The sequence below is a fragment of the Pseudomyrmex gracilis genome, unplaced genomic scaffold (genome assembly GCF_002006095.1).
Source record: "Pseudomyrmex gracilis isolate BER0280 unplaced genomic scaffold, ASM200609v1 scaffold_325, whole genome shotgun sequence".
In the NCBI taxonomy this organism is placed as follows: Eukaryota; Metazoa; Arthropoda; class Insecta; order Hymenoptera; family Formicidae; genus Pseudomyrmex; species Pseudomyrmex gracilis.
The window spans coordinates 59,842-86,532 of record NW_018020909.1 but is presented as its reverse complement, the minus strand read 5'-3'; the positions used below and the strand labels follow the sequence as shown (position 1 = coordinate 86,532).

Below are 26,691 nucleotides of genomic sequence, written 5' to 3'. Positions count from 1 at the left end.
CACTTTATGGTTCATGATTACAAACAAACTCTCACAGAGAAAGTTTCTTCAAATACACGGCATATTAAATAAAATGCGTTTCAAAATACCGTTTGTATTTTGTTTAGATCTTGATTTGTGTTTCAAATTACATCTTTCTACCTGTAAAATTGTGTTTACGTTACAGAAAGTTATAATTGTGTTTACTCTTGCGCAGTTTATTTTAAATTTTTTGTCAATTCCCGATATCGACAACGACTTCGTCCAATTATTATGATCTAGATCCATAATAATTATGATTTCACATGGGATTTGTTCTTCTGGATTATTTTATATAGTTAATATGTATTATGAGCGAACAGGGAGACGTTTACTAATAATTTTGAACAAAGGTATAGTAAACTATATACCAATTATATCAGTATGGTGATTTTTATTGTGCGCTTCAAGATGGCGTCACTTCGTTCAGTTGTTTTTCTATTTATGCTTGTACTTATAACTGTCATTATACATATACTTGTGACACATACATTTTTAGCATATATAGTTTTTATTACGTAATATTGTAATTTTATTATTTTAAATTGTAAAAAAGCAGCAAAAAGCATATTGTTTTATTTAAAATAATACTATTATTTTATTAAAAGAATAGTATTATTAATAATATTAAGAAAGTGCATCCTTAGAAATAATGTACAGTAGTGCCATGTGCAAGTGCGTGTTCGATATCAAGTGTCACACACATTTATTTGTAGACATACCGAAAATTAATATTCTACGAGAACATGTCGAATTCGTTGATGTTCGTTGATCTTTTATATTAGTAAGGATATTGGAAAACGGATACACAGGATCTTGATTTTTCGTGGAAGCAGTTACTAAACTATACTACTTCATTTATGTTATTGCATCAGGAACGGAAGAAAAACGATGTAAATAAAAATAAAGAAAGGATCTCGGGAGTTCACGATCAACGACCGACGACAACCAGCTCTCGCAATGGTATTCCGTTGTTAAATGTAGGTTTGCTCGCCGGAATTTTCTCGACTTCCCCGTATCTGATGGAGCGAATACGCGGAGTAGAACCGTCCGGATACGAATTTCTGAAAACAGTAATACAATGGATATCTAGCTCTTTCGTATCTGACAATTAACGTTAATTATCCTGTGCCGTTCGAATTCTTAACATGATTTTGATATGAGGTGGCGTCGCTTTGTTCGGTTGTTTTTCTATTTATGCTTGTTACATGTGTAGGATGTTTGAAACTTTTAGACACAGCTAAAGTGTAAAATAGATTAGGTTGTATAGATAGAACAAAAAACTTATGTAACACTTTACGAAATTTACAATATTTACTAATTCTTCGCTACTACGACTATGGTTGACTATGATTACTCGTTATTCAGATGCCACAGACGACTATTGTCGCTCGCCATGAAACAATTTTCATGTACGGACGACTATAGTCGCCCGATACATAGCTTCGTTGCTTCTGATATTTGATGCTTTCGTGGCGTGTTGTATTAACATTTAAAGATGTTTTTCGGGTTTGAACCACGGTAGTGTCATATTTATACCGACGTTTCGTGAACATTTCAACTCACTTCATCAAGGTTTCAAAAGCAGCTTGATACTGTAGTATAATAGCACTTGCTTATTAAAATAAAAGATATAGATTTATATTTTGTTCTTTTTTTGTTATTATTATTTGTTATTATTATTATTTGTTTTTCTTATTATTTGTTTTTATTATAGCCTTTTTTAATTATATGATAATTGTTCACGGATCTATACGCTTATATATATCCGCACGATAACTTTACGCTTATGGCGGAATCTCGTAGTGGCGTAATGACGGTCATTTTCGTCGTATAGCGAAAGGATTAAGTTATTAATTAATTAAATTAATTACACAGGCATACAAAAAAATGTTCGGGCCCACAGACCAGACCACTTATTCTATATTATTTTATTTTGAGACGCTAAATCCATTTCCGTAGTCAGTTTACCCCCACCACGTCAGGATTTTTAGCAAAACTCAAAAAATACCCGAAAAATCACTAAATTTGCATTTTTTGCGGCACAAAAACCAGTATCAAATAAATTCGTACTTTCAATTCTAATTTTATATATTTTTTGGATCATCGAATCCATTTCTGGAGTCAGTTTACCCCGCCACGTCAGAGTTTTTGAAAAAATGCGTGATACTTTATTTTTTTTTTTATGATAGCGTACCCGCTTGCCAAGATATTAAAGAAATAGAGAGAAGATACCAAGGCAGGTGGGATGTCAATATGATGGCAGACTACTGCTGGACGATGAAAAGAGATTGTAAAAATAGAGGAATTAAACGTAAACGAAATTCAATACACAGATCTTTTGAAAGCAAGCGGATACGCTATCATAGAAAAAAATAAAGTATCACGCATTTTTTCTTCACTCTGACGTGGTGAGGGTAAACTGACTACGGAAATGAATTCAGCGTCTCAAAATACATATAGAATGAGTGGTCTGGTCTGTGGGCCCGAAAATTTTTTTTTTGTGTGCCTGTGTTATTAATATGAGCTAATGAGCGTGTGAGAAATAATGATCCGGATTCTATAAGCGTATAAAACAACCAAAAGATTTTTAGAAAATCAATAAATCAATACCAGCTGCAAGAAACCTTGCCACACGTCACTTGCTGCGTTACTTTTCTTCTGGTTACTAGAAGATTATACAAAGTAAGCAATTTTTGTCTTTACAACTACAACTCACACGGTTTTGTACATGTCTAAAAAGTCTAGCAAATTCCGCTTTCCATTGACTCGCGCTTTTACTGACTCATTACTTACTTGATATCTTAATAATTATTGCAAAGTTTGCAAATTGATACATGACTTTTATGATTAATCCAATCTATCTTTACACTTTGGCTATATCAAAAAGTTTTAGACATCTTGTATATTAAAAGTGGTGATTTGATTTTATGTTATTTATTACTAACACAACATAAACTCACCTGGCTTTTATGTTTACATCTGAATGCCGGTTGATACCGTCGTTTCATTCGTCTGGGACAACAATAACACAGAATCCTGACGAAAGCTCTGAAAACAAAGAACATAATGTATATTTTGCAGATATCTGTTTAGCTGCATATATTTTAGACAACGCAGCGACAAAATAAGTTGTAATATATAGAAATATTTTATTAAATTATGTAACTCTGCTGTAAACAAATCAATGTCTTCATTAAACTTGTGCTATGCGATGACAAGTACGTTTTGCGCAATGTTAGGATATAATGTCGTGACGTCAAGTATAGTTTAACATTGAGATTGCATGACTGCCACATTTTTTCAAGTATCGTGTGTACGAATATTTGCATAAAGGCCACGGTGATAAAAATGTGACATGCGATCGATGCGTTTTGCATATATGTATTGTATGCGTTTTCAATGTGTCGTACAGAAAAAAGCAATCACCAAATCTAATTAAATTCATTAATAATGAATTATCATGTTTTAATATTTAATTTTGTCTATTTGTATACTAGCTGATATTTCAAATATTTTCAATAACTTACATATTATTGCAAATATACTGTATATATATAATATAGATAAATAATATGCACGATAATCATATGATTCACACAATAAACAGTTTGTCTTTCTATTTAAATACACGAACGTCGCGCATATTTATCCACTTTTTTTCATTTTTATCCATTTAAACTACACTTTACATTTTCCCAGAACGCGCGAGTTCTTGATTAGTAGAATGTACGATGCGTTTCCAAGTAGTTGAGCTGCAGCACGAGCAACGAGCATAAGGAAGTGCGGAGCAATATGGATAAAATTAAATTCGGTTTATTTGATAATTCGTATGTTTTACACCGACTGCAAAATTATTTATTTTTCTGTTTCCGTCTTATCATACTGGTATCCGTTGCTTTTGTCGTAGTGTCTGAGCAATCCATTATTCTGGAGAACATTAGAGAACGTCAAAATCACCGTGACAAATCGCTGAAGTTAATACCCTGCACGATTACATTTATCGAAGAATACTTCGAATATCCGGATCGAATATCGTTGTTTCTGCCAGACGTAGTGCAAAACATTTCTGACGTTGTGGAGCCGTTCGTAAGCAAATTACGCACGCAAAGCGCTGTCTACACGTTGAACGCGGGAATGATAGATATCATGGAAACGTACGACTCCTCGACAGATACCGTTATTCTGTCAGAGAGCGCGATTGCGCTCGAGAGGAACGATTCCTATTTTATGAACTACTGCAGGCGCGACTGCGACATTGTGATAGTGCTGACTAATCCGTTCAATGATGAAGAAAGCTTCCTAGCGGAAGCCGATCTGATAGTACAACAAATGTGGTCGCAATCAATTTTTAAACTTGCAATATTGGCGTCAGTTGAGGACTCAGTGTTGTCTGCCGGCAGCCTGCCGATCCGGATTGACGGGCTGTACGCGCCAGCGGAACCGACAATCATGAATAGATGCGTGCAGGAAGCTACAGCAATTCAGAGACAAAGTTTTACGAATAAAATAAAATTGCTTGACTCTTCCATACATGTCGCGATGTTCGAGAACTTCCCGTACGCGCTTTACACCAACAGTACAAAACATTTGAAATTCCAAGGAATTGAGGGCACAATGGTAGAGGAGATAGCGCGTAGCATGAAAGTCGAACTGAAGAGAGAAGTGATAGAATGGACAAATAAAACCGATACGAACGACGAGCTGTACAAGAGACTTTTCAACGCAACCGACGATTTAGTGTTCGGCGGTCTGCTGTGGTCCTTTGGGCCACAATCACATTCCGGCCAGAGATCAGAATACACGACTTGTTACGGTATGGTGCATGTCACATGGATCGTACCAAAAACGACAAATGTTTCTTTGTACGGTCTCATCACTCCATTCGGTTCGAACGTTTGGTATGCCACAATTTGTGTGCTGATCGTCGGCGCACTTGTGAAACTTTTTATTATCCGCGACATTACATTCCTGGATATTACAGGCTTGATTCTTGGTGTATCCGTGCGCCAACCGGCGAAACTCTCTAGCAGAATTCAGTTTATATCGTGGGTATTGTTCGGTTTCTTTCTCATGCAACTTTATCTAGGATCGCTAGCCGATCAGCTAATGAGAGTATCGGATCTTCAAATGGAAACTATGGAAGAGATAGTCAATTCGGGACTGCAAGTAGGCGGAACCAATCGATTTTTGCATTTGTTTCAACCTGACAAAGGCGACGACGACAACATCAAACGAACGATTCGCAAGAATTACATCACATTTAAGCAACATGATTACATCGAGCACATTACAGATATCATAGAGGGAAAAAACACCACTTTGGCTCTTCTTGTGATGTTAAATCTGACGGATATTCGTCATATAATCAATGTGGGACACGCTCACATTCTAAAAGAAACCGTGGGCAGTTATCCGTTAGCTCTCGCCACTTGGCATGGTTTCCCGTACTTGGGCGAGTTTAATTTCAAGATTCAAGTGCTGGTTCAAGCTGGTATTGTAGAATACTGGTCAGATATGGCAGCGTTAAACGACAGTCATCACACGCACGACGATGAAGAGGACGATTCAGTCGACATTATGGATTTGGTGCCAGCCTTTCTTCTTCTGATCATAGGTTACGTCGGTGGATTCTGTTTGCTGATTATAGAAGTGATTTTTTACCCGTCCAAAATGTTTTCATAACTTCAGCTCCTTATATATTTTCACTGTATTTTGTTAAATATAATATTACTTTTATGAAAATTAATTACACAAACGTTACACCACATCACTAAGTATGGCCGATAATATCTTTGTCGCATCGTAGAAAAAGATTTTTCTTTAGTGACACGATAACTATCGTAGTTCATTAACCGTTTATAAGTCTATTGAGATAGTCTGTGGAATATTTTATCGTTCTCAGATACAGACCAGCGAGAAGCGCGTCGCAGCAAGTTAATTAGAAAAGTTTTAAGCTAATTTCATTAAACTACTCTGTTTAGCTTGTCGAAGGAAACAAACTTTTAGAAGTAAAACATTCATTTTAATTTACGTAGCCACATAATCGGCTGTGATCTAATTTATGCACTCCATGCATTTGTTTGCACATAGTATGCAAAACGTTATGGAATATAATATGTTTGGGATGTGTATACGCAATCGGTAAAAATAATAATAATATAAGAGAAGAAAAAAAAGGTTTTGAAATAAAAGTTTTCTCTTAATAGAGCTTACACATATACGCGCGCACGTGTGTGTATGTAAATATACATACAAGGTATCTGGAAAATCGCCCGCAATACTTTGGAAATGATTGAGGATCCAAAAGAAGAAAAAAGTTATATAAACATATTATATAAACATAGGTCCGATAATAAGTCGTTTTCGAGTTCTACCTACTTTTATGTTCGCTTTAGCATCTTTCATTTTTTACTGTTAATTTTTTAAATTTTTAAATTTTTAGTTTTTATCTCTTAAGTTTTTTTCAATTTTTCGATATTTGTAAATACAATTACATTATCTTTAAAATTAAAGATAAACGTAAACAGTTATTTAAATCAAATTAAATATGATGTTCAAAATGACCACCTTTAGCAGGTTCTTATTCTTCTATCAAAATAGTCCGAAATGAAATTATTTATGTTAAAACACAACAGTTATTTATGTTAAAATACAATGAAATAAATTATAATTATTATAATTATGAGTACAAAGAAAAAAATTACGATTTTTAAACATAAAAGGGCTATAACTTAGTAACAATTTATTTCTGGTCCTATGTTTATATAGCTGTTTTTTCTTCTTTTTGAATCTCCAATTATTTCCCGAAGTTTATATTTCCAGACACTCTGTATACACGTGCTCTTTTAGTGTAAATTATTTAATACTGATATACTCAATCGCTATTTATGTAATTTGTTTTATCTTATATTTTGTGTAACTATTCATGCTTCATGAAAATTTTAAAATCTTTTTTTTTCCGCGTAGTTTCTAAGTTCATGTCTTATTAACTTTGATATGAATATTACAATGATTTTTTACTTCTTTTCTCTTTAAGAATCCTATAATTCAACAATATTTGCTTTTATAAAACATACTATATTTTAATAAAAATATTGATTGTAATATTAGTCCTGAAGACGTACTAAAATTTTAATCGCTTTTACTTGCCACTTTCGCGAAGCAAGTTAATTCGTTCTTTTATAGTTCAGAACTCGATATTTTCGTCCATGATCGGCCGTGTACAATGTCAATCGAATTACAAGTAGCAACATATTGTTCTGTAAAATTTCGCGTAAAAAAAGTCGAAGAGTTAAGATAGTGCGCGCATTAATCAGGGCAAATCAAGGCGTGATTTCCGGTCATCGATTCAATATCGACAACAAAACGAACTAAACTGTATACTAAAGGTTTCGTCCAGTCTATTGGCGTGGTCGCTTGTGTAATCAGCTATCGACGTTGAGTTTCCATCCTAATAACAGTAAAACGTGCGCTGAATGCATTTCGATCGAAATGCTAGAGCACGAATGTATCAACCCGAAAATTGATACATATGTCATCATGTTGAGTCGTATAATGAAAGAGAGAATATTAATGTCGCCATAGTCTAAAGATTTTAGTCGTTATTATTCCATCCAAAATTATCTTTAATGTTACTGTGTTATTGTTATGTAAAAACAGCAATTGCACAAAGTCATCTTGTAAGTGGATACTTTGGTAGTATACTCGCTCTTTAAATATTTAATTTATTTTGTATACGCATGATTTGAAAGTTTTGATATTGACACAAAAAGAATATCTCGAATATATATGCGCGCGCAAACACACACACATTGTATTTACATGTATGTAGAAATATAAATACTTATATACAAATATACACGCAATTAAGTATACAAGCAAAGCCTACTAAAGTCGGTCAAGTCTTCTACGATTCTATATCGTTACACACGAAAACGTGTAATCCACGGCCGAACTCAAGTTCACGAAGCAGCAAACAGAAATAATAGAATTGAGAAAGAGATATGTAAGAAAAAAGTCGCGCGAGAAAAGGAGCTATAGTTGAATTTCGTAGATGTACGACTACGACGTACCAAAGCCAGATTTGGCAATTTTACCTTGTTTGACCCTCTCGGCTCTCGTTCCCTTTCTACTTCTTGTCTAGTCAGACGAATCTCTCCTGTTTTTAGTAACGAGTAATAGCAAAGATATACACAGACATTTTGGCGCCGGGCAAACGCGAGGCGACGCGACGTCTCGACGATGTTTGAATCTAAATCTTGGCGACCATGCACACTGCGTCATTTGTATAGATCTCGCTTTCATTTTTATCATGCTTTTTTCTCTTTGCGACACACATATCGTCCGACGTCCTGGATCTCCGATCATAAACAAAAACGTTAGAACAAGTCAATTACTTACCAGAACCTTGGCCCACTTATGTATATAGCTATATGTTTTCTCCTATGTGTAATATAAATATTATAAATATATATTAATAAAAAAACACACATTGTGATGTGTTATGTAATCTCGGTAAACTTATCTTTTTAAAAAAAGGTAAAAAAAGCGTCAAGTACAAAAAAATACTATATCTTTTCTTTATTTTATTATTGTGTGTTTATTTTATTCAAATTCAAAATCCAAACACAAAACTAAAAAATAGTATTAAAAACAGTATTATTGTACATCATTACAATTATGATACATATTTCTACAAAACACAATCTGTTCTAGAAGTGATATAGAGTGTCCACAAAGTCTGGAAACACCCTTATGTTTTGGAAACGGTTCGAAATTATAAAAAATCGCGAAATACGTGTTTAATCGTTTCGAGGAGCTACTCTTTTAGGGGGACTGCAGATGTTGGCACATCTCAAGGAAACTCCCCAGGGAGCTCCCCATAATTTTTTAATAAAACCCCCCTTATTGTAGTATATCATTTAAAAGGGCATAAGAAAAGAAATCTTTTAGTTCAAATTGGAAGTTGACACATATTAAGCCGTTTAGGAGTTTTTCAGAGTTAAAGTTCGAAAAAGTCAAGTCTTAAAAAATTGTAAAAATCTTTCTAAAAAAAACAAAGCAAACTTGATTAGGACTGAGAAGCAACTTACCTATTAAAGAAGCTGTTCAAAATGAGCACCGTTCACTTCTTGACAATAAAATAATTGATTATAAAATTTTGTCTTACAATCTGAAATGTTTTATTGGGTATGTCTCTACAAGCTACCGTAATTCTTCCCTTAAGATCTTCATCGTCATTAGGGGCAGTTTTGTACACTACTGACTTGAAATAGCTCTATAGAAAAAAATTGTTGGAAGCCAGATCAGATGAGCGCTTGCCGTTCAATTGAGCTACGACGGCCTATCCATCGATTGGGATACATTTAATCGAGGTATGTACTTGGCAAGCATAATGAGCAGGACATCCATCTTGTTAAAAAATAATGTTATCCATATCAAATTCTTGATTTCCTTTGTTATCCCAACAATTTTCAACTAAATCTGTAATTAAAGGATCTATCGTGTCCGTGAGTAATTCCAAATCGCCTATCAAATTCGTATCCATAAACAAAGGTCGAATTATGTGGTCTCCTAAAATTCCTGCCTACATGTTCACTTTTTCTGGCCTTTGTGTGTGGCCTTCTCTCAAAATGTGAGGATTTCACTCCAATATCTTAGTAAGATTTTTACGATTTTTTGAGACTTGACTTTTTTCGAACTCTGACTCTGAAAAACTTCTAAACAACTCAATGTATCAACTTCCGATTTGAATCAAAAGGTCTCTTTTCTTATGTCCTTTCAAATGATATACTACAATAAAGGAAGTTCCATTTAAAAATTATGAGGGGGATCCTCTGGAAGGTCCTCTCGGGGTGTGCCAACATCCGCAACTCTCTTAAAATAGTAGCCTCCCGAAACGATTAAATGATTTCGCGATTTTTTATAATTCCAAATTGTTTCCAAAATATAAGGGTGTTTCGAGACTTTGTGAACACTCTGTATAATAAAACAATAGCACTAAATAAAAAATCATACATAAGTTACACAATAATAATAAAGTATTCATCGATGTAAAATGGACTTCACTTTACGTAACAAATTGCAAACTTATATAAAAATCTATGTAGAGCTGTAGTTTTATGGACCTAGCTTTTGAAATACTCAATAGTGTGATATATAGACCTTGTTTGCGTGAAAAGTCAAAAACTAATATGCAAATGTTTTCAAAGTAAAAAATATTTAATGCAAAAAACTTGGCACTAAAAACTAACGACTTACAGTATACGCGCGCATAAGCTATTAACATTTTTTATTTAAATAAAACAACCGCACCAAGTTATTTTGCATTGAATAACTTTTATTTTAAAAACATTTGCATATTAATTTTCGATTTTTCACGCAAAACAAGGTGTATTTCACACCATTGAGTATTTCAGAAGTAAAGTCCATAAAAGTACAGTTCCGCATAAATTTTTAAATAAGTTTGCGATTTGTTACGCAAAACGAAGTCCACCTTACATCGATGAATGCTTTATTATGTAACTTATTTATTTTTTGTTATTTGGCGTTATTGTTTTATTATATATCATTTCTTTTATAGAACAGATTTTGTAAAAAGCAAGTTTGCGAAATATGCGTCATACTTGTAATAATGCACAATAACACTGTTTTTGCTACTATTTTTTAGTTGTGTTTGGATTTTGAATTTGAATAAAATAAAAACACAATAATAAAATAAAAAGAGAACATAATATTTGTACGCGTGTATTTTTGGCACTTTTTTTATTTTATTTTTTTTTTAAAAGTAAGTTTTTCGAGATATTACTTCTTTTTTGTAGCATACATTATATTATTAGCATTAATATACATACATATTATATACATAGATATATATTAATATTATTATATTAAGTATGTATTTAAGTCATTTAACTCATTACGCGAATCGGACAGTTCATTTGATTCAACAAATTTAAGATTTGTCATATCTCAGTAATTGCTGAGCCGATTGACTTACTTTAAAATCAGCGATGTCTTTTTGCTTGTTGGATTGCTCTCAAGCGCCAAACTTGTCTAATCGTTATTTGAAAATCAAACAATTGTCAAATCACCATGATGTTTACATGCGATCCAGCACAACAGAGAGCAACATGTGCCGCTGACTAAAGTCTCAATCGAGGTTCACAAAAAGTTACAAATTTTGTGTTTTTTCTTATTCTCTCTCTCTCTCTCTCATTGCGCGTGAATTAGGTACGAAGCATTACTCTCGATTAGAATACATACATTGGATTATATAAGAACCTAAACTGAAAAACACCAATCAAATCTATCTCATATAGGATTATCTTATACATATGATATATAAGTATGTGTGTATGTGTATGTATACCTAATGTTCCTATGTTTATGTATATATTTAAGACTATGTACAGTCAGATCTCCCAAAAAAAACGTATACAGTCGGGACCGATGAGCCCATGGACCTAAGAATATATGAACTGAGCATTCTACGAGGGGTAGGTGATTTTAGCGTAAGGGGGGCAGTGCCTTGAATCCGGCTAATTCCGTGAGACCTCGGTAATATTCGGCTTTGCGCATGGACTTTGCGTGAAGGGCTGTGTTCCAATATTCACTGCCAGTACTAAACATTTACATTCACATCACATGCTATAGATTTCCAGTACTAGCAATAAATATCGGAACACAGTCAAAGTTACCTTTGATTCAGTGATACTTAATTAGTAAACATAAACTTATATAAGAAAGAAAATATATAATATGTTTATATGTTTTTATATGTTTATATAACTCAATATTATACAATAAACCTATATATTCATAATGTTTTATTTACAAGTAAAACAAAATCTTTTTGTTTTTTCCTTCATAGTCCAACTGTTCGTAATTTTTCTTGACACTGCAGTTTTTTTTTACACACTACACAATAACTCTAGCCCTTTGCACAATGCGAAGAAATAGTGATAGCGATAGAAATAACATCGCTTTATAGATTTTATATTTATAAATAACGGTAGAAATTTACAGCGGAATTTACCATTCGGAAATACACATATCAATGCAGATTGGAACACGAAATAAACAATAGCGATAAAATTTTCGACAAGTTGGAATTCTGTGTCTATCGCCTGTCATTATTTTATTGCATTATGCAAAAGGCTTTTTACTTATTTATTTATTCCGTATGTTACATTTCGTACGTCGTACGTTACATTTCACAAAGCATGCGAACAATGTCTATGGTCCATGTGCACTACGCATATGTATATAAACTGAATTTTACCGAAGATTACCGAAGCAAACCAAAGTCAGTGTAATGATTCTCTTACGTCTATGATCACCCTCCTTGCCCTCATAGGCAGTTTAGACTCAGTCCATGTATTCTTGGTAGGTCCATGGATGAGCCTCCCAAAACGTATACTTCCCCTATTCCCTCACTCTTTAACTCACGCATGCGCAAAGACTTACTTGGTATAAATTCATCTCGCGTTAGCGCAGTTTCAGTTGTAATCATATTTAGTTGTAAAAAAAACGATGAAAGGGAAAATATATGTTTTGAGAGTGAATTTGTATACGTTTTGGGAGTCATATATGTTTTAGGAGGTTCGACTGTATATGTGTTTATACTTATTACCTATTAAAAAATATGTATATTATATATATAAAGAAAGCTCCAAGTGCCTCCGTAGCCTAACAGGAAAGGCAACGACTCGGAAAGCCAGAGATTCCAGGTTTGACTCCTGACTGAGGAGTTTTTTTTTCAATATTTAAAACAAATTAGTTAGGGGGATATTCGAGGTCTATCATATATGTGACGCAAATATACCATCCTATATGAATTTAAGAATTGTAATTTCGATTCTAGAACTCACGTGTAATAATTTACACGTGCATACATATATACATGTGTATACATATATATACAGGGTCATCGAAAAGTATCGCACCCCCCTAATATCTTCAGTTAGAATGCATTTTGGAGAAAATATCCAATAGCAAAGTTATATGGTTTCAAGCGAGAAGTAAGATGATGACCTTGACTTTAATCTTGACTATGTCCTTTAAGGTCATTTCGAGGTCAACTTTATTTTTTTAAATAAAACCCCCTAACATTTTATTGCACATTTTTATAGCTTATCTCGAGAGCTTTCCAAAACACTGTAATAAAACATTTTTTCATTAGGCACTTTTTGAGTTATAAAGGTTTGAAATTAACGATTTGTCAAGTGGCGTGTGATTCCGGCCAATTAAGGCAAGAATGGCGTGTGGGTCCGGCTAGTTAAGACAAGAGTGGCGTGTGGGTCCGGCCATTTAAGACAAGAGTGGCGTGTGGGCCCGGCCAGTTAAGGCGAATTTCATTCCAATTGGTCAGCTTGGGCAAAATATTCAATTGTATCAAACAATTCACAACAAATGTTCAACTTGTTGCCCTTCAACAGCCTGGCAATGTGCCAATCTGTTATAAACAGCTGAAACCGCATTCCGGTACGTTTTCGGCGGTATTAGTTCTATCTCTTGAGTTATTCTTCCTCTTAAATCATCTAAATCTTGAGGCTTGGTGGCATAAACTTTACATTTCAAGTAACCCCACAAAAAAAAGTCAAGTGAGGTCAAGTCCGGCAACCGAGGTGGCCACTCAATATGACCCCTTCGTCCTATCTATCACCTGTCCTGAAAGACCTCATTCAAATATTGACGGACAATGACATCATAATGAGGTCGAGCTCCATCCTGTTGAAAATAAATTTCATCCATATTTCCACCAGCTATGTCTCGAATAGCTGAAACAATTTGTTCGCGAAGCATGACTGTGTATACCTGTGCTGTCAAATTGCCTTCAATAAAGAAAGGGCCAACTGGTCTACTATTAAGAATACCAGCCCATACGTTACTTTTTGTGGATACTGGGTATAATTTTCTCTTTTCCAGTGAGGATTAACGTCACTTCAGTACCTACAATTGTGTCTATTTACATTTCCAGTCAATTCAAATGTTGCCTCATCAGAGAAAACAATATTATTAAGTAATAGAGGATCGTCGACAATCATCTCCATCATAAGATCACAAAATTCGATGCGTCTATCAAAATCGTCTTCGGACAACTCTTGGCACAAATGGAGTTTGTATGGATGCTATTTATTCAATTTCAAAATTTTACTGACAGATGCATGACCGATTTCGTGTTTTTGTGTAACGCGATTGATGGAAATACGGGAATTTTCAACGAAAGACTGTAAAACATCTAATGCCTTATCATTATTTGTTGCTGGTTTACGTCTACCAGATCTTGAGCGGCTTTTAACGCTACCAATGTCTTCGAAACGTTGAATAGTACGGATTACAGTACTTTTAGAGATCCTATTAGTTTCATTCCGAAAATTTTCATTAAATATTCGCGTTACTATTTTATACCTTCTTTGTTGATCTCCTCATCCTTGCATCATTAACAGTGTTATTTGATCTCTGTCGGAAAACTCCACCGTATTCTTAAGTAGAGCAAAGAAGAATTAATCAGGTAAGTGATAGGAAATTGATCTAAATAATTAAGTAGAGGAAAATACTAATTATTAAGTGTTGGTCCAACTATTGATTTGTTTATTTCATCCAGCACTAGCAAACAGCTCGTTGAGCAACTGAAAATCTAATAGATCAATTACTAATATTTAAAAAAAATTTCTGGACTATTGGAAACAAAATGAAGATGTTTGAGACAATCAATTGAAGCGCAATGGCTTCTTTTGTTACAAAAAAAATTTTTGGGGCTGTTTGTTTTCGTTCACGAGGTAACTGCTGCTCGCTAAGAAGAAGACAGCACTGCATCAAAGATTAAAATCAGTGATCCGTATTGTTTGCTCAAGAGCTCGTACATTGGTGCCTGCGAGAGTGAGAGAATAAAGATCGGCTCCGCCAACGTTTTTGGGCAGATTCCTACTAACGTCTTCGGACATCACGATTCGAGCAACTTCTCGCGATCATCTTCGGGCAGTTTTCCGCCGTAGCCTAGCATAACCGCTTGAAGCCGTACAACTTTGCTATTGGACATTTTTCCAAAATGCATTCTTACTGAAAATATTAGGAAAATCCGACACTTTTTGATTAATGTATTTTCTTTAAACTAATTAATTGGTCTCATTATTCCGCGCACAAAAGTATTAAGGTTATGATTACTGAAAACTAAATAATATTTTACAAGATAGTTTACATTTTGTGTAAAAAAATTGTTAACTTCAAACCATTATAACTCAAAAAGTACTTAATGAAAAAATGTTTTATTATAGTGTTTTGGAAAGCTCTCGAGATAAGCTATAAGAATATGCAAGAAAATGTAGTTCTATTTAAAAAAATAAGATTGACCTTGAAATAACTTTAAAGGACATGGTCAAGATCAAAGTCAAGGTCATCATCTTACGCCTCGCTTGAAACCATACAACTTTGCTATTGGACATTGTCTCCACAATGCATTCTAACTAAAGATATTAGGAGGGTCCGATACTTTTTGATGACTTTGTATATTGTATTATATTTTTCTGCACAACATCTTGCAAAAGTGGCTATTAAGACTATATTTTGTACAATATATATAAATAAAAAGAGATAAGGAAATGGCAATAACAAGCTAACACAAACTGCCATTTCCGTTTCTCTTTTTCTCATATTGAATATGTAGCGTATCTTTTTTTTCTTATCTATATTTTTCATGATCTTGAATAGAGCATGATTTGTTAGACCGGCCCAGTGGTCTTGCGGCCTGAGTGCAGGGGCTGCGAACCCGAAGGTCTCGGCTTCGAATCCGCCTATCACCTAAGGATTTTTTTCGGGCCGGTCCCTTTCAACCGAGTTCACTGGTTGATCGGCGAATTAAATCGAGCCTTCAAAAAATTAATTCGGATGTAATCCCGAATTAATCCCCTTTCCACAAAGCGATCATAAGTCATAACATCTTGAACACGAGCCCGACACAGATAGGCACGCGTACTGTGAAAGACGGCCGTGTATCGCGTGGTAGAAGAATACTGCACAATTCCCCCTTTTTATATACAACTTACTTCACAATTATTATTGGAGCTGCGCTCCTAACTATGAACTATGAGACACAGAATGGCATATAAATTAGCTTAAATGGTCTTCTGAGCCACAACTGCACCAAACCAAACCATCATGATTTGTTTGTAAGTTTTTATTAAAACACTGAAGAAGATCCCATAGCGGATCAAAACGTTTGTTAAAAGTTTTTAGAAATCCTTGAATTAAAAAAGAATTGTGCCCGAACATCTGGTGTTAGCTTGTTATTGCCATTTCCCTATCTCTTTATTTGAATATTCAACGAGCTTTAAACATATAATTGAATTATAATATATATATATATGTCTTTTTTATAATATATATATATATATATATATATATATATATATGTATTTTTTTGTGTGTATATATATTGTATGTGTCAATATATATAACGTATATATGTTGTGACGTGGTAGTCGCGCTGCTCCTCTTCCCCGGTACCAAAATTGCACATTTCGAACGAATCCGGGAATGCGAGCCGTGCGAGCGCCAGGATCCTCTAGGGCTTATTAATTAATTGTATCGTCGTTTTACGCTTTGTTTGTATTTTTTTGTAACTAATTTGCGTCTCACCGCCTACGTATCAACGAGGAAATATATGCCATAAGAAGCTCCGGAGGGCAAGCTGTTGTAAAAGATTAATAACGCAGCGAGGACCGAACGAGAGAGAGAGGGGCGTACGTCGGCAAGCGCAGGCTTCCGTCACCAGCAAATACGGCCCTGATCCCGGTGTAACGATACATCGCGGGCGCTAGCGAACACGGAAGGATGGCGAGTTATAGCGTCGATAGGCAGCGTCACCGGCCAGGAAATCAAGCGGCGAATATTCAGCGAGATCTGGCCACAGATCGCTCCAGCTGGAGAAAAATCGGGATGCGCTGCATCCTGAGCGGATGACTACCTGCGAGCGCGCCAAATCAAGCCGGCAGAGTGCCGCTAATTAGCCTCATTAACGACAGAGGATTTGCATTTGTAATTCGCGGCTATGAGCGATAGTAACTCCGGCAAACCGGAACGCCTGACAGAATACCGCGTTCTGATTGGCCGTCGCGGCTCACCTTTGCGAATCTAGCGCGCTCCGGCGTATCGACTCCGAATCGATCGTGATCCTCGCTCTCTTGGTCGCTGTCTCTCGATCGTGTCGGACGCATTGCTGGATTCTCTCGTTCCTTGCTTTTTCCAACCAGATTTCAGGAGGATGGAACCGAACGTCGAAGTCGAAAACGACGGTGAAATCCGGTGAGATACTTTTACGTTTACTGTAAGCCACGAATCCGCCCACCCGTTGCTCTGTGTCGAGGCCGTTTATTTAATAAAATTTTCTCGCGGGAGGAGACGTCCTCCGCCATATTTGGTTATTCGGTAATACGAGCGGCTGGAATCAGGCTTCACGATGCTTCGTGACACAGCGATCGTAGGAGCAATACTTAAATATTAAAAATTACAATAATAAGCCCTGGAGACACGTGGAGACGTGCCAAGCAGCAATTACCGTGTTCATGTTGTCGCGGAAATCTAGTTGGTATTGGCTGTTTTGTTTCTTTTTTTTTTTTGTAGTTTTTGTTGATTGTTATTCGCAACGTCGGTTGCGAAAAAGAGTTAACCAGCGCTCCAGCATAATAAATTCCCGCTAAAAATTCCTCGGCTTTGTGCGTGTGATATAAAGTGCTGTCGAATCGACAGCTTTTGCAAGTTAATCGAGCATCGAGCCTCTCTCGCCTCCGCTTCGTTTCCCGTTCGCTGCCAGACTTTTGCCTAGCATGAGACAAAGTGTCGAGACTGGATCATCCGGAATCTCCATTCTGTAAATTGCGGAGAAAGCTCTCCCCTGACACGTGAGTACTGTGATGCGCCTGCTTGGCTGAAATGCCTATTATTATGCTTCTTTCTGATCGTAGTGTTCTCGCTAACCTAAGTCGAGCTTGCACGCCACAGTTACGATCACCCCTGGGTGTGTTCACGTAGTTAGCATCTTAGATCGCGCCTTGAGGTGCGTTCTTATTACGCGGCGGAGTGCGACTTCATTCTCTTGCGACTTGGCGTATCATTTTGTGATCTGTGATCTCTGCATGCCTTTGCTTGCGTATCGTATTGCGTATCGGCTATTTTTTGTATCTTATACGCGCTTTATCAACGACTTACGCGGAAATCGGAGAAAAGAACTAGACTTTCGGCGATTTATATTATCTGGAAAGCGTAGCGTTGAATTCGGCGTGTGTCTGTTCAGGTTTTAATTAATTTCGCTTATTTGTTATTATGGTTACTAATGCGAACAAGCTTTCTTAATAATCTTATCTAATCTTTTTTAAAATTTGTAAACCGTATTATTTCACTACTTCTTTTAATTCTTTCGGCCCAATTCTCTTAACTTTAATCTTTCTTATCAGTTGTTTGTTAATTTTATTGCGGCTTTTGCTTACTTATTATTTTGTAAATTATTTGTTTTCAAAAACTTCCGTCTTAGCAAAACATGTAATAGAAACGGGGCATAAATTTAATTTTGAATTAACAAGAATACTAGACAATAAAAAAAATTATTTTAAAAGATTAACTTCAGAAATGATATATGTAAAAAAGCAGAAGAAGAGTTTGAATCTAATGAAAGACACAGAACTATTAAATAATGTATATTTACCGATCATTGATAAATGTGAATACTAACACACTCATAGATGGAGCGTTGTCGCATGTCTGATTCAAACTCCTCAGTCTGTTACAAAATACACGACAAACATGACTCATTTATTTTCTGTAATTGTTTAAGTGTTTTGAATTTTGTAATGTTGAGTTATATTGACAAATTTGACAACTCTATAATTAACGGTATGTTGTAATTGTTAATCCAGTATTATATAATTGATTGTAAAATAATTTAAAATTGTAAAATAATTTTAGATTGATAAGGACTTAAAAAATAAAGTCGAAACGTCTCAATTACATTTTTTAATTTTTCTACAGCACAACATCCTGCCATGGCTCATTATTGCCCTGCGAATTAATTCTATTTATTGGAGTTACCAAAAAGAACCGGAGGTCACACCTCATTTATCACTTATTTAATTTGTTTTTTATATATTTCTCTCGGCTTATTACCCGCTTCGTTAAATATTGTTTTTAATAAATTGTTATTTTTTGCCTTTAATCAGAGATTTTATATATCAGCTCGTAAAACCGGATAACATCCACACGGACAGTCCACCTTACACCCTGCCTCTCTCCGTTAGGCCCGAGCTAGCCAGCCCATCGTGTTGACCAACGTCGTTTTGATACGAAAACGTATAGCGCCCGTAATAAGAACCTAGGAGCCGTTGAGTTGACGTGGTGGCTTGCTCGTTTCCCGATTCTCCTTTTTCTCTCCTGTTAACGATCCCGCAACTTTGCACAAACTTCGCCCGTGGTCCGAACCGATCCTGTCTCGGGCGGAGCGGCGCGCGATATAGCTCGGAAGGAACAAGAATCGTTACAATGTATATCGTGTTATATATATATATATACAGGGTGTCCGTAAAATTTTGACCCAGCCGAAGTATAGAGATAGAGTGAGTGAAACTGAATAGAAAAGTTATTTGCCATTTTGCAAAATTCGCAATAGTTATTGAGATATGAATTAATAAATGTGAACCAATGAGCGCGTGGAAAGCTATGGTCTCAACTCTGTAGGCGTGTATGATTGTCAGCATAAGATTAATGGCATACATCTGGCAATACCTTAACAACGAGGGGCGGAGTGTGACTCGGCTGACTATGCGGTCAACCTGTATTCGGCGGTTCGTAGCGAAGCGAGTAGCGCTCGAAGGGAAATCAGAAACCTCTGCTCTCCGCGATTAGCTGATCGACGCGATGTAACGTTTAGCGAGCTGCCGCGCGCGCTAAAAACTAATAAAGATGGTTAATAATGTTGTTATTATGATTAATAATATTATTCTTAATAATATTATTTAATGTCACTTGTACGAAAAACAGAGAAATGCGAGCAGCGCTATCATTTCCACACCATCTTGCGGTAGATAGCACGGTGCGTTTTTTTTAGTAGTTTCCCCGGGAGGCCTACTCCACTTTTATTATTTAATTCAAGAACTGTTCAAAATGTCGTCTTTTTCGTAGGCAAAGTTTGGCTTTTTGAATGTCGCGCATTGCACGGTGCGCCATTTCTGGCGTAATAGTATTGAAGGCCGCAACAATGGCCACGTTCAGCAGACTGAGCAGATCAGTGAACGCTTAGTGATTCTTTAATATGATTGAATCTTGCCTTTAGATCTTCTCTGGATCTAAGTGTAGAAACCAATCATATTGAAGAATCACTAAGCGCTCACTGATTTGCTCAGTCTGCTGAACATGGGCAATGGCTTTATGTACTTCGTTTTTTGTACCATTACGCCGATTTTCTACTAAATTTGTAATATACCCCCACACAAAAAAATCTAAGACATTTAAGTCTGGCGACCGTGCCGGCCAGGTGACTGGACCAGCACAACCTATCCACCTTTCCGGAAAACGCGTGTTTAATATATCGCGAGTTTGTCGAGAAAAATGTAGAGGAGCTCCATTGTGTTGATAAATTAGATCTCTCCGCACATGAAGAGGCACATTTTCAAGGAGCACTGGCAATTTATTTTCTAAAACGTTAGCGTAAATCCTCCCATTTAAACGCGGTGGAAGAAAAACCGGACCGATCTGAAAATCGTGAAAAAAAATAATAGCATAAATAATTTATTACTTTATTTTTATATCACTCACCACTTGATTTTCAACTATACCCGCCCATACATTTATGGACCAGCGATATTGAAACGCGCCCGTGCGAATAGCATGCGGGTTTTCTTCCTCCCAATATAAAAAATTGTGTGAATTGAAAACGCCATTTGGCGTAAAGATAGCTTTGTCACAAAATTAAACAAACCGCCGAATACAGGTTGACCGCAAAGTCAGCCGAGTCACACTCCGCCCCTCGTTGTTAAGGTATTGCCAGATGTATGCCATTAATCTTATACTGACAATCATACACGCCTACACAGTTAGGACCATAGCTTTCCACGCGCTCATTGATTCACATTTATTAATTTATATCTCAATAACTATTGCGAATTTCGCAAAATGGCAAATAACTTTTCTATTCAGTTTTACTCACTCTATCTCCATATTTCGGCTGGGTCAAAATTTTACGGACATCCTGTATGTATATATATACAAGGGTGGGGTGAAAAGTTTCCGGCCTGACCTAGAAATGGCGCCAGCAAGTCTAATTTTTGGCTTGTATTCTATAGTACTATATCTCACTAGCTTGTATATAAATTTTCAGGTCGATTGCTCTGTTAGTGTACATTTGAAAGCCGATTGAATAAGACGCCTCGATTGCTTACGTGAAAATGAAGCGTGCGGTCATAAAATATTTCTATTTAAAAGGCTTAACACCATTACAAATTAAAGAAGAGCTGGATTCCACACTGAAAGACTTTTCTCCATTATATTCAATGGTTAAACAGTAGGTTTCTAAATTTAAGAAAGGTCACACTAGCACTTCTGACGATCCACGTTTAGGACGCCCCGTTGAGATCACAACTCCCGAAATGATTGAAAAAATTCATAAAATAGTGATAGAGGATCGCAGATTAAAAGTAAGTGAGATAGCTGAGGCTACTAGGATGTCAACTGAACGTGTACGCAATATTTTACATAAACATTTGAGCATAAGGAAGCTCTGTGCTAGGTGCCGCGTTTGCTAACGGTCGATCAAAAATTCACCCGGAAAACTGTTTCAATCGAAAATTTGGCGCTGTACAAGCGAAACCCCAGCGAATTTTTGCGTCGATTTATAACTGTGGATGAAACTTGGATTTACCACTACACTCCTGAAAGTAAACAACAGTCGAAACAATGGATTGGACCAGATGAACCAACCCTAAAGAAGGCAAAAACAATTTTATCGGCGAATAAGATTATGGCGACTGTTTTTTGGGATGCGAAAGGAAGTATTTTTATTGATTACCTGGAGAAGGGTAAAACCATCACTGGTCAATACTACGCAGAGTTATTGCAGCGTTTGAAGGACGAAGTGAAAAATAAACGATCTCACTTGGTCAAGAAAAAAATCTTGTTTCACCATGACAACGCACCTGCCCATTCGTCGGTCGTTGCGATGGCTAAAATCAACGAATTGAAGTCCGAATTGTTCCCCCAACCAGCATATTTACCAGATTTAGCCCCCAGCGACTATCATTTGTTTCCTAACCTTAAAAAATGGCTCGGAGGTAAAAAATTAGAGAGCAACGAGGAAGTCATCGATGCTGTAAATGAGTATTTTGAGGGACTTGACATATCGGACTATAAAAATGGTATCACTGCATTAGAGCACCGTTATGAAAAATGTATTAATCTTGATGGAGATTATGTTGAAAAATAAAGCGAAAAAAAAACAAAAAAAGTTGGTTTTCTTTATCAGGCCGGAAACTTTTCACCCCACCCTTTTATATCTTTATACAGGGTGTCCCAGAATTGCCATAGTGAGCCGCGCGCCTGGTGTGTGTGTGAGCGCTCCGCGCGGCTCACTGACGTGCGCCTGGCTAAAGGTCGGCGCTGATTGGCCTGATTTACTCAATAATTATTCCTTTATTGTAAGTAATAGAAAAAAATGGTTCAGGACTTTTCGACTCAGTTTTACTTCTTCTACCTGCCTACGAGAGATTGTGCGGCAATTCTGGGACACCTGTACATATCAAGAGGCACGATAGTGCCTTGCGCTAAGTCCACGCTCAATGAAGTCGCGCGTGAACCAGTGATGAAAGATCGAGCCCGCAGCAACGAGAGTATCGAAGCGGTGGGGGCACACACACAAGCAAGAATCGTCATCCGTGACGGCGATTCTCGCTTATGTGCGTGTTTCCACCGCTTCGATACTCTCGTTGCTGCGGGCTCGATCTTTTATCACTGGCGTGAACAAAGCGAGCACTCCGTGCCTCTATTATTATGCGAAAATGAGTAATTTTGACATTTGCGGAAAAAGGAAATATTTATATTTTAGTAATGACTGAACCGGTCGACTTCTTTTTAATCTCAATCAATTCAGAACAAAACATTTAAGAAAAAGTATCAGAAATATTTGACAATAACGTTTTGACAGTAAAAAATTCACGTTTTCATGGTCCGTTTTCGTGGGATCCGAATTTGTGCATGTTCGTACGCCTGCTAATAGATGGTATAATTTATGCGCACGCTGGAAGAAAAAAAGAGAAAGAAAGCAGGAAGTGTAAGTTAGAAAGAGAAAATCAAGAGGCACGGTTGTTGTGACGGTAGTGTTTTGAGTCATTTCAGGTCCACCGCACAAAAATTTTTGTTGTAACGCGTTATACGTTATAGTTAAGTATGGCTATAAACTTAGACTTGTTGTTTATACATATAAGTTCAAATATAAGTTTACGACTAGTACTTAATTAACATAACACAACGCGTTACGAAAGAATTTGTGCGGTGGATCTTCACGCGCAACAAAGTAAAATCAAAATCGTGAGTGTTTGTGATTGTGACAAGTATGTATCATTTTTAATATCAATTTTCAATCAATTCAAAAACTGTGTTGTGCATGCAGTGTTCCACATGTTATTGTTTCACATGTTACCTGCTCAAATATAATAATAAGCAATTATCTGACCTCTCTCTTTGTATGTCAGACAAATTGCTATTATTATGAAAGAGCAAATAACATGCAGATATTATATAAATAAGTTTTGTTAATTAACTATTTTTTATTTTACAGATTGTTACGCACTACTCTATATTTGACACCATTTCAACAAAAGCAGTACATATGTTGGCAATTGAGGATGAAATACATGTGAATCCACAACAGGAAGTTATTTTCTTCCGGACACTTAATCTTTACGCTGCCGGGATTTGAAGAGCATTATGTCCCTTAGAAAATTCCCAAATTTTGTGGTTGTATCTTTTATATAACTTATATAAAGTGGCGATTATAGGTAGGGTCTATATATAGACCCTTCGGCAGCGTATTGGACCGGAAAAAATTAAAACATTTTATTTTGTTTAAAAATCCGTTTTTTTAGGTTTTTAAGGTCACTAAAAACNATAGTGAAGTTAGTTTTTGAGTACAGTAAATTTTTAGNGCTGTATGACTCTCCTTCAGCGTTACCCCGCCAATGACAGGGACGTAAATAGATATTGTGGCTCCAATCTTTTTTTTTTTTTTTTTTTTTTGTTATTGTTTAGTTTAGTTTTGTTTTTATCATGTTTTTTGTTGTTTATTTTTAAATTTTTAAATTTTTTTTTAATTTTTTTTTTTTTTTTAATTACTTTTGAGAAATCGAAACTAAGCATAGGATTATAATGTGTACCGAGTCCTTAGTCAATTGTAAAATACTGAGCATGTAACATTCAGGGGCAAAATATGAATGCGCGCGCGCACGCGTATGTATGTGTGTGTGGAGGAGGGAGTGTATGTGTGTACATATACTATATATAAGTACTTATACGTATTTATATATATTTCTTGTGGAAGTTTATGCATGTTTTGATGGGCTGCTAAACAGCGTCTATATATAGACGCTCCGGCAGAGTAAAGGTTAACATGGCAAAATCAGCATATTGTACATTTCATAAAAAGTTCTTTTTAGTACACTTTCGGAGATCTTGAAAGGCACAGAAGTATAAAATTTCCATGAGAATAATAATCTGGTTTATTCTGTCTAATAAGATATTATTTAGACATTTATCATCAATTATTCTGTAATTTTTATAGCGCGCCATAACTATCTTTCTGCTAGTAGATTAGACAAACAAGTGGAGACTTGTCATATCTGTTTGGAAATAGATGCTTGCAATTTGGTATTCATTTTATTCAAAATACAAAACTGCTATTAACAAGTCTTACTTGTCACCCATCTTAAATTGTGAGAAGTTGCAAGTACACAAACATTTTTTCTTGAATTGTTAATTAGTTGGCTTGTCAAACTATTTTAATAGAAAAAGTCTAGTTAATTTTTTAAATAAATTTAATTCTGTTCAAATAGAATTCAAATATTCTTTGTTTACAAACTTTGACACTTACTGAACTTTTCAATCATTATCAAAAAGCTTCGCTTAAGAATTTTATTTATTTGAATGTCAACTATTTTATAATAAATTTATACAAAAAGCATCATATTCCAAGGCTGAAATGCACAATGAATTAGCATTACAAGCTCGAGTGTTGGTTGATGCTTTGTAAAATTTTCCACAAACTTTGATTAAAATAATACTTAAGATAACACTTAATAGTTTTGCTCAGAAATTACGTAAATGATTCATCAGGTAAATAAAAATAAAAATGTCATTTTTTCTCGAAAAATATAACTTTTTTTTTTAAGTAACTTGTTTTGAGAAACATGGTTGATGACGTGAATATTTTTTTCTATCTTGATGTATTTTCTAAACTACAACGTACTACAAAATGTATGATATCTCAAAAAACTTATCTTTTCAAAAAAGATAAGAACAGGCGCCAACAAGTACACGCACAATATGTCTTTAAAAACAAATATTTTACAAAAAAAGTGATATCAAAAAGTAGCACCAAGTAAACTTTTGTTTGTTGTTATATAAAAAAAGAAATATACAAATAAAAAATAAAAAATATTTGATGTAAAAAAACTTGACGCGGCTGCACCTCAAATAGTGAACTAAAATGTGTTTATTAGATACATGCGTAAGTCTGACATAATAAATACTCAATACTGTTTTATTTAATTAAACATAGAAGTTTCTTACAAGAATATAAGGCCGATACGAGCCATTCCCAGGATGTTGAGCAGGAACTTGAACGTGCATACATATATGTATACATCTATAACAAGAATTACTTGTAAATTTTTACAAGTAAGTTTTTTGAAAAAAAACATCCCGTATGAATTTACGAATTGAATTTTCAATTCAAAAAACTTACTTGTAAAAATTTACAAGTAATTCTTGTTATAGATGTATACATATATGTATGCACGTTCAAGTTCCTGCTCAACATCCTGGGAATGGCTCGTATCGGCCTTATATTCTTGTATGACATTTTCACGAGCCTTAAAATATTATTTATAGAAGTTTCTTTTTCAAAGCATTACTTTTATACAGAGTATTAATTTGTTTTCTAATACTGAAATAAGATAATAAAAATAATGAGAGAGAAAGAACACATATACAATCAATAAATTATTATCAATAAAAATGATAATTCTATTGAAATTAAATTCTATTAAAATTAATTCTAATAAAATTATAAATATCTTCTCATATACTATGTTGGTCAAATGAATATAATTCATTTAACCACCATAGTATAATACTATATATATGTGAAATATATGAAATAAATTTGAATTAATATAAAGCTCGCGCGTGCGCATAAAACATGTTTATCTGCAGTTTGTAAATAATTTGCACGCACACGTAAATCATGTGTAGATCTGTTTTTTTGCTTCTGGTGCAGCCAAGTTTTCTTTACATCAAATAGTTTTCATTTTTTTATTTGTATTTTTATACACAGTTTGTCCGGAAAGTTCCCGGACTACGTGAATTAAAAATCGAAAATGAAAGATATGGTTTATTAAACAAGTTTACACTTCAAGG

General features: G+C 35.2%; 1 protein-coding gene across 3 annotated transcripts in view; it reads right to left on the bottom strand.

Moving 5' to 3' along the window:
- Positions 1-26,691, bottom strand: part of LOC109860080 (dopamine receptor 2) — a 65,854-nt gene that overhangs the window by 3,334 nt on the left and 35,829 nt on the right. Inside the window, exons 3-4 of one of the 3 annotated variants that reach the window (XR_002250776.1) lie at positions 2,982-3,069; positions 741-1,082 (exon numbers count right to left, since the gene is read on the bottom strand). Coding sequence is in view for 2 of the 3 variants with exons in the window: in XM_020438936.1 (XP_020294525.1) it covers positions 993-1,082; positions 2,982-3,069 (178 nt within the window). In the remaining variant the exon portion in view is untranslated. Of the gene's footprint in view, positions 1-667; positions 1,083-2,981; positions 3,070-26,691 lie in introns of those variants that run through there. The other 2 variants (XM_020438936.1, XM_020438935.1) reach the window with 2 other exon arrangements.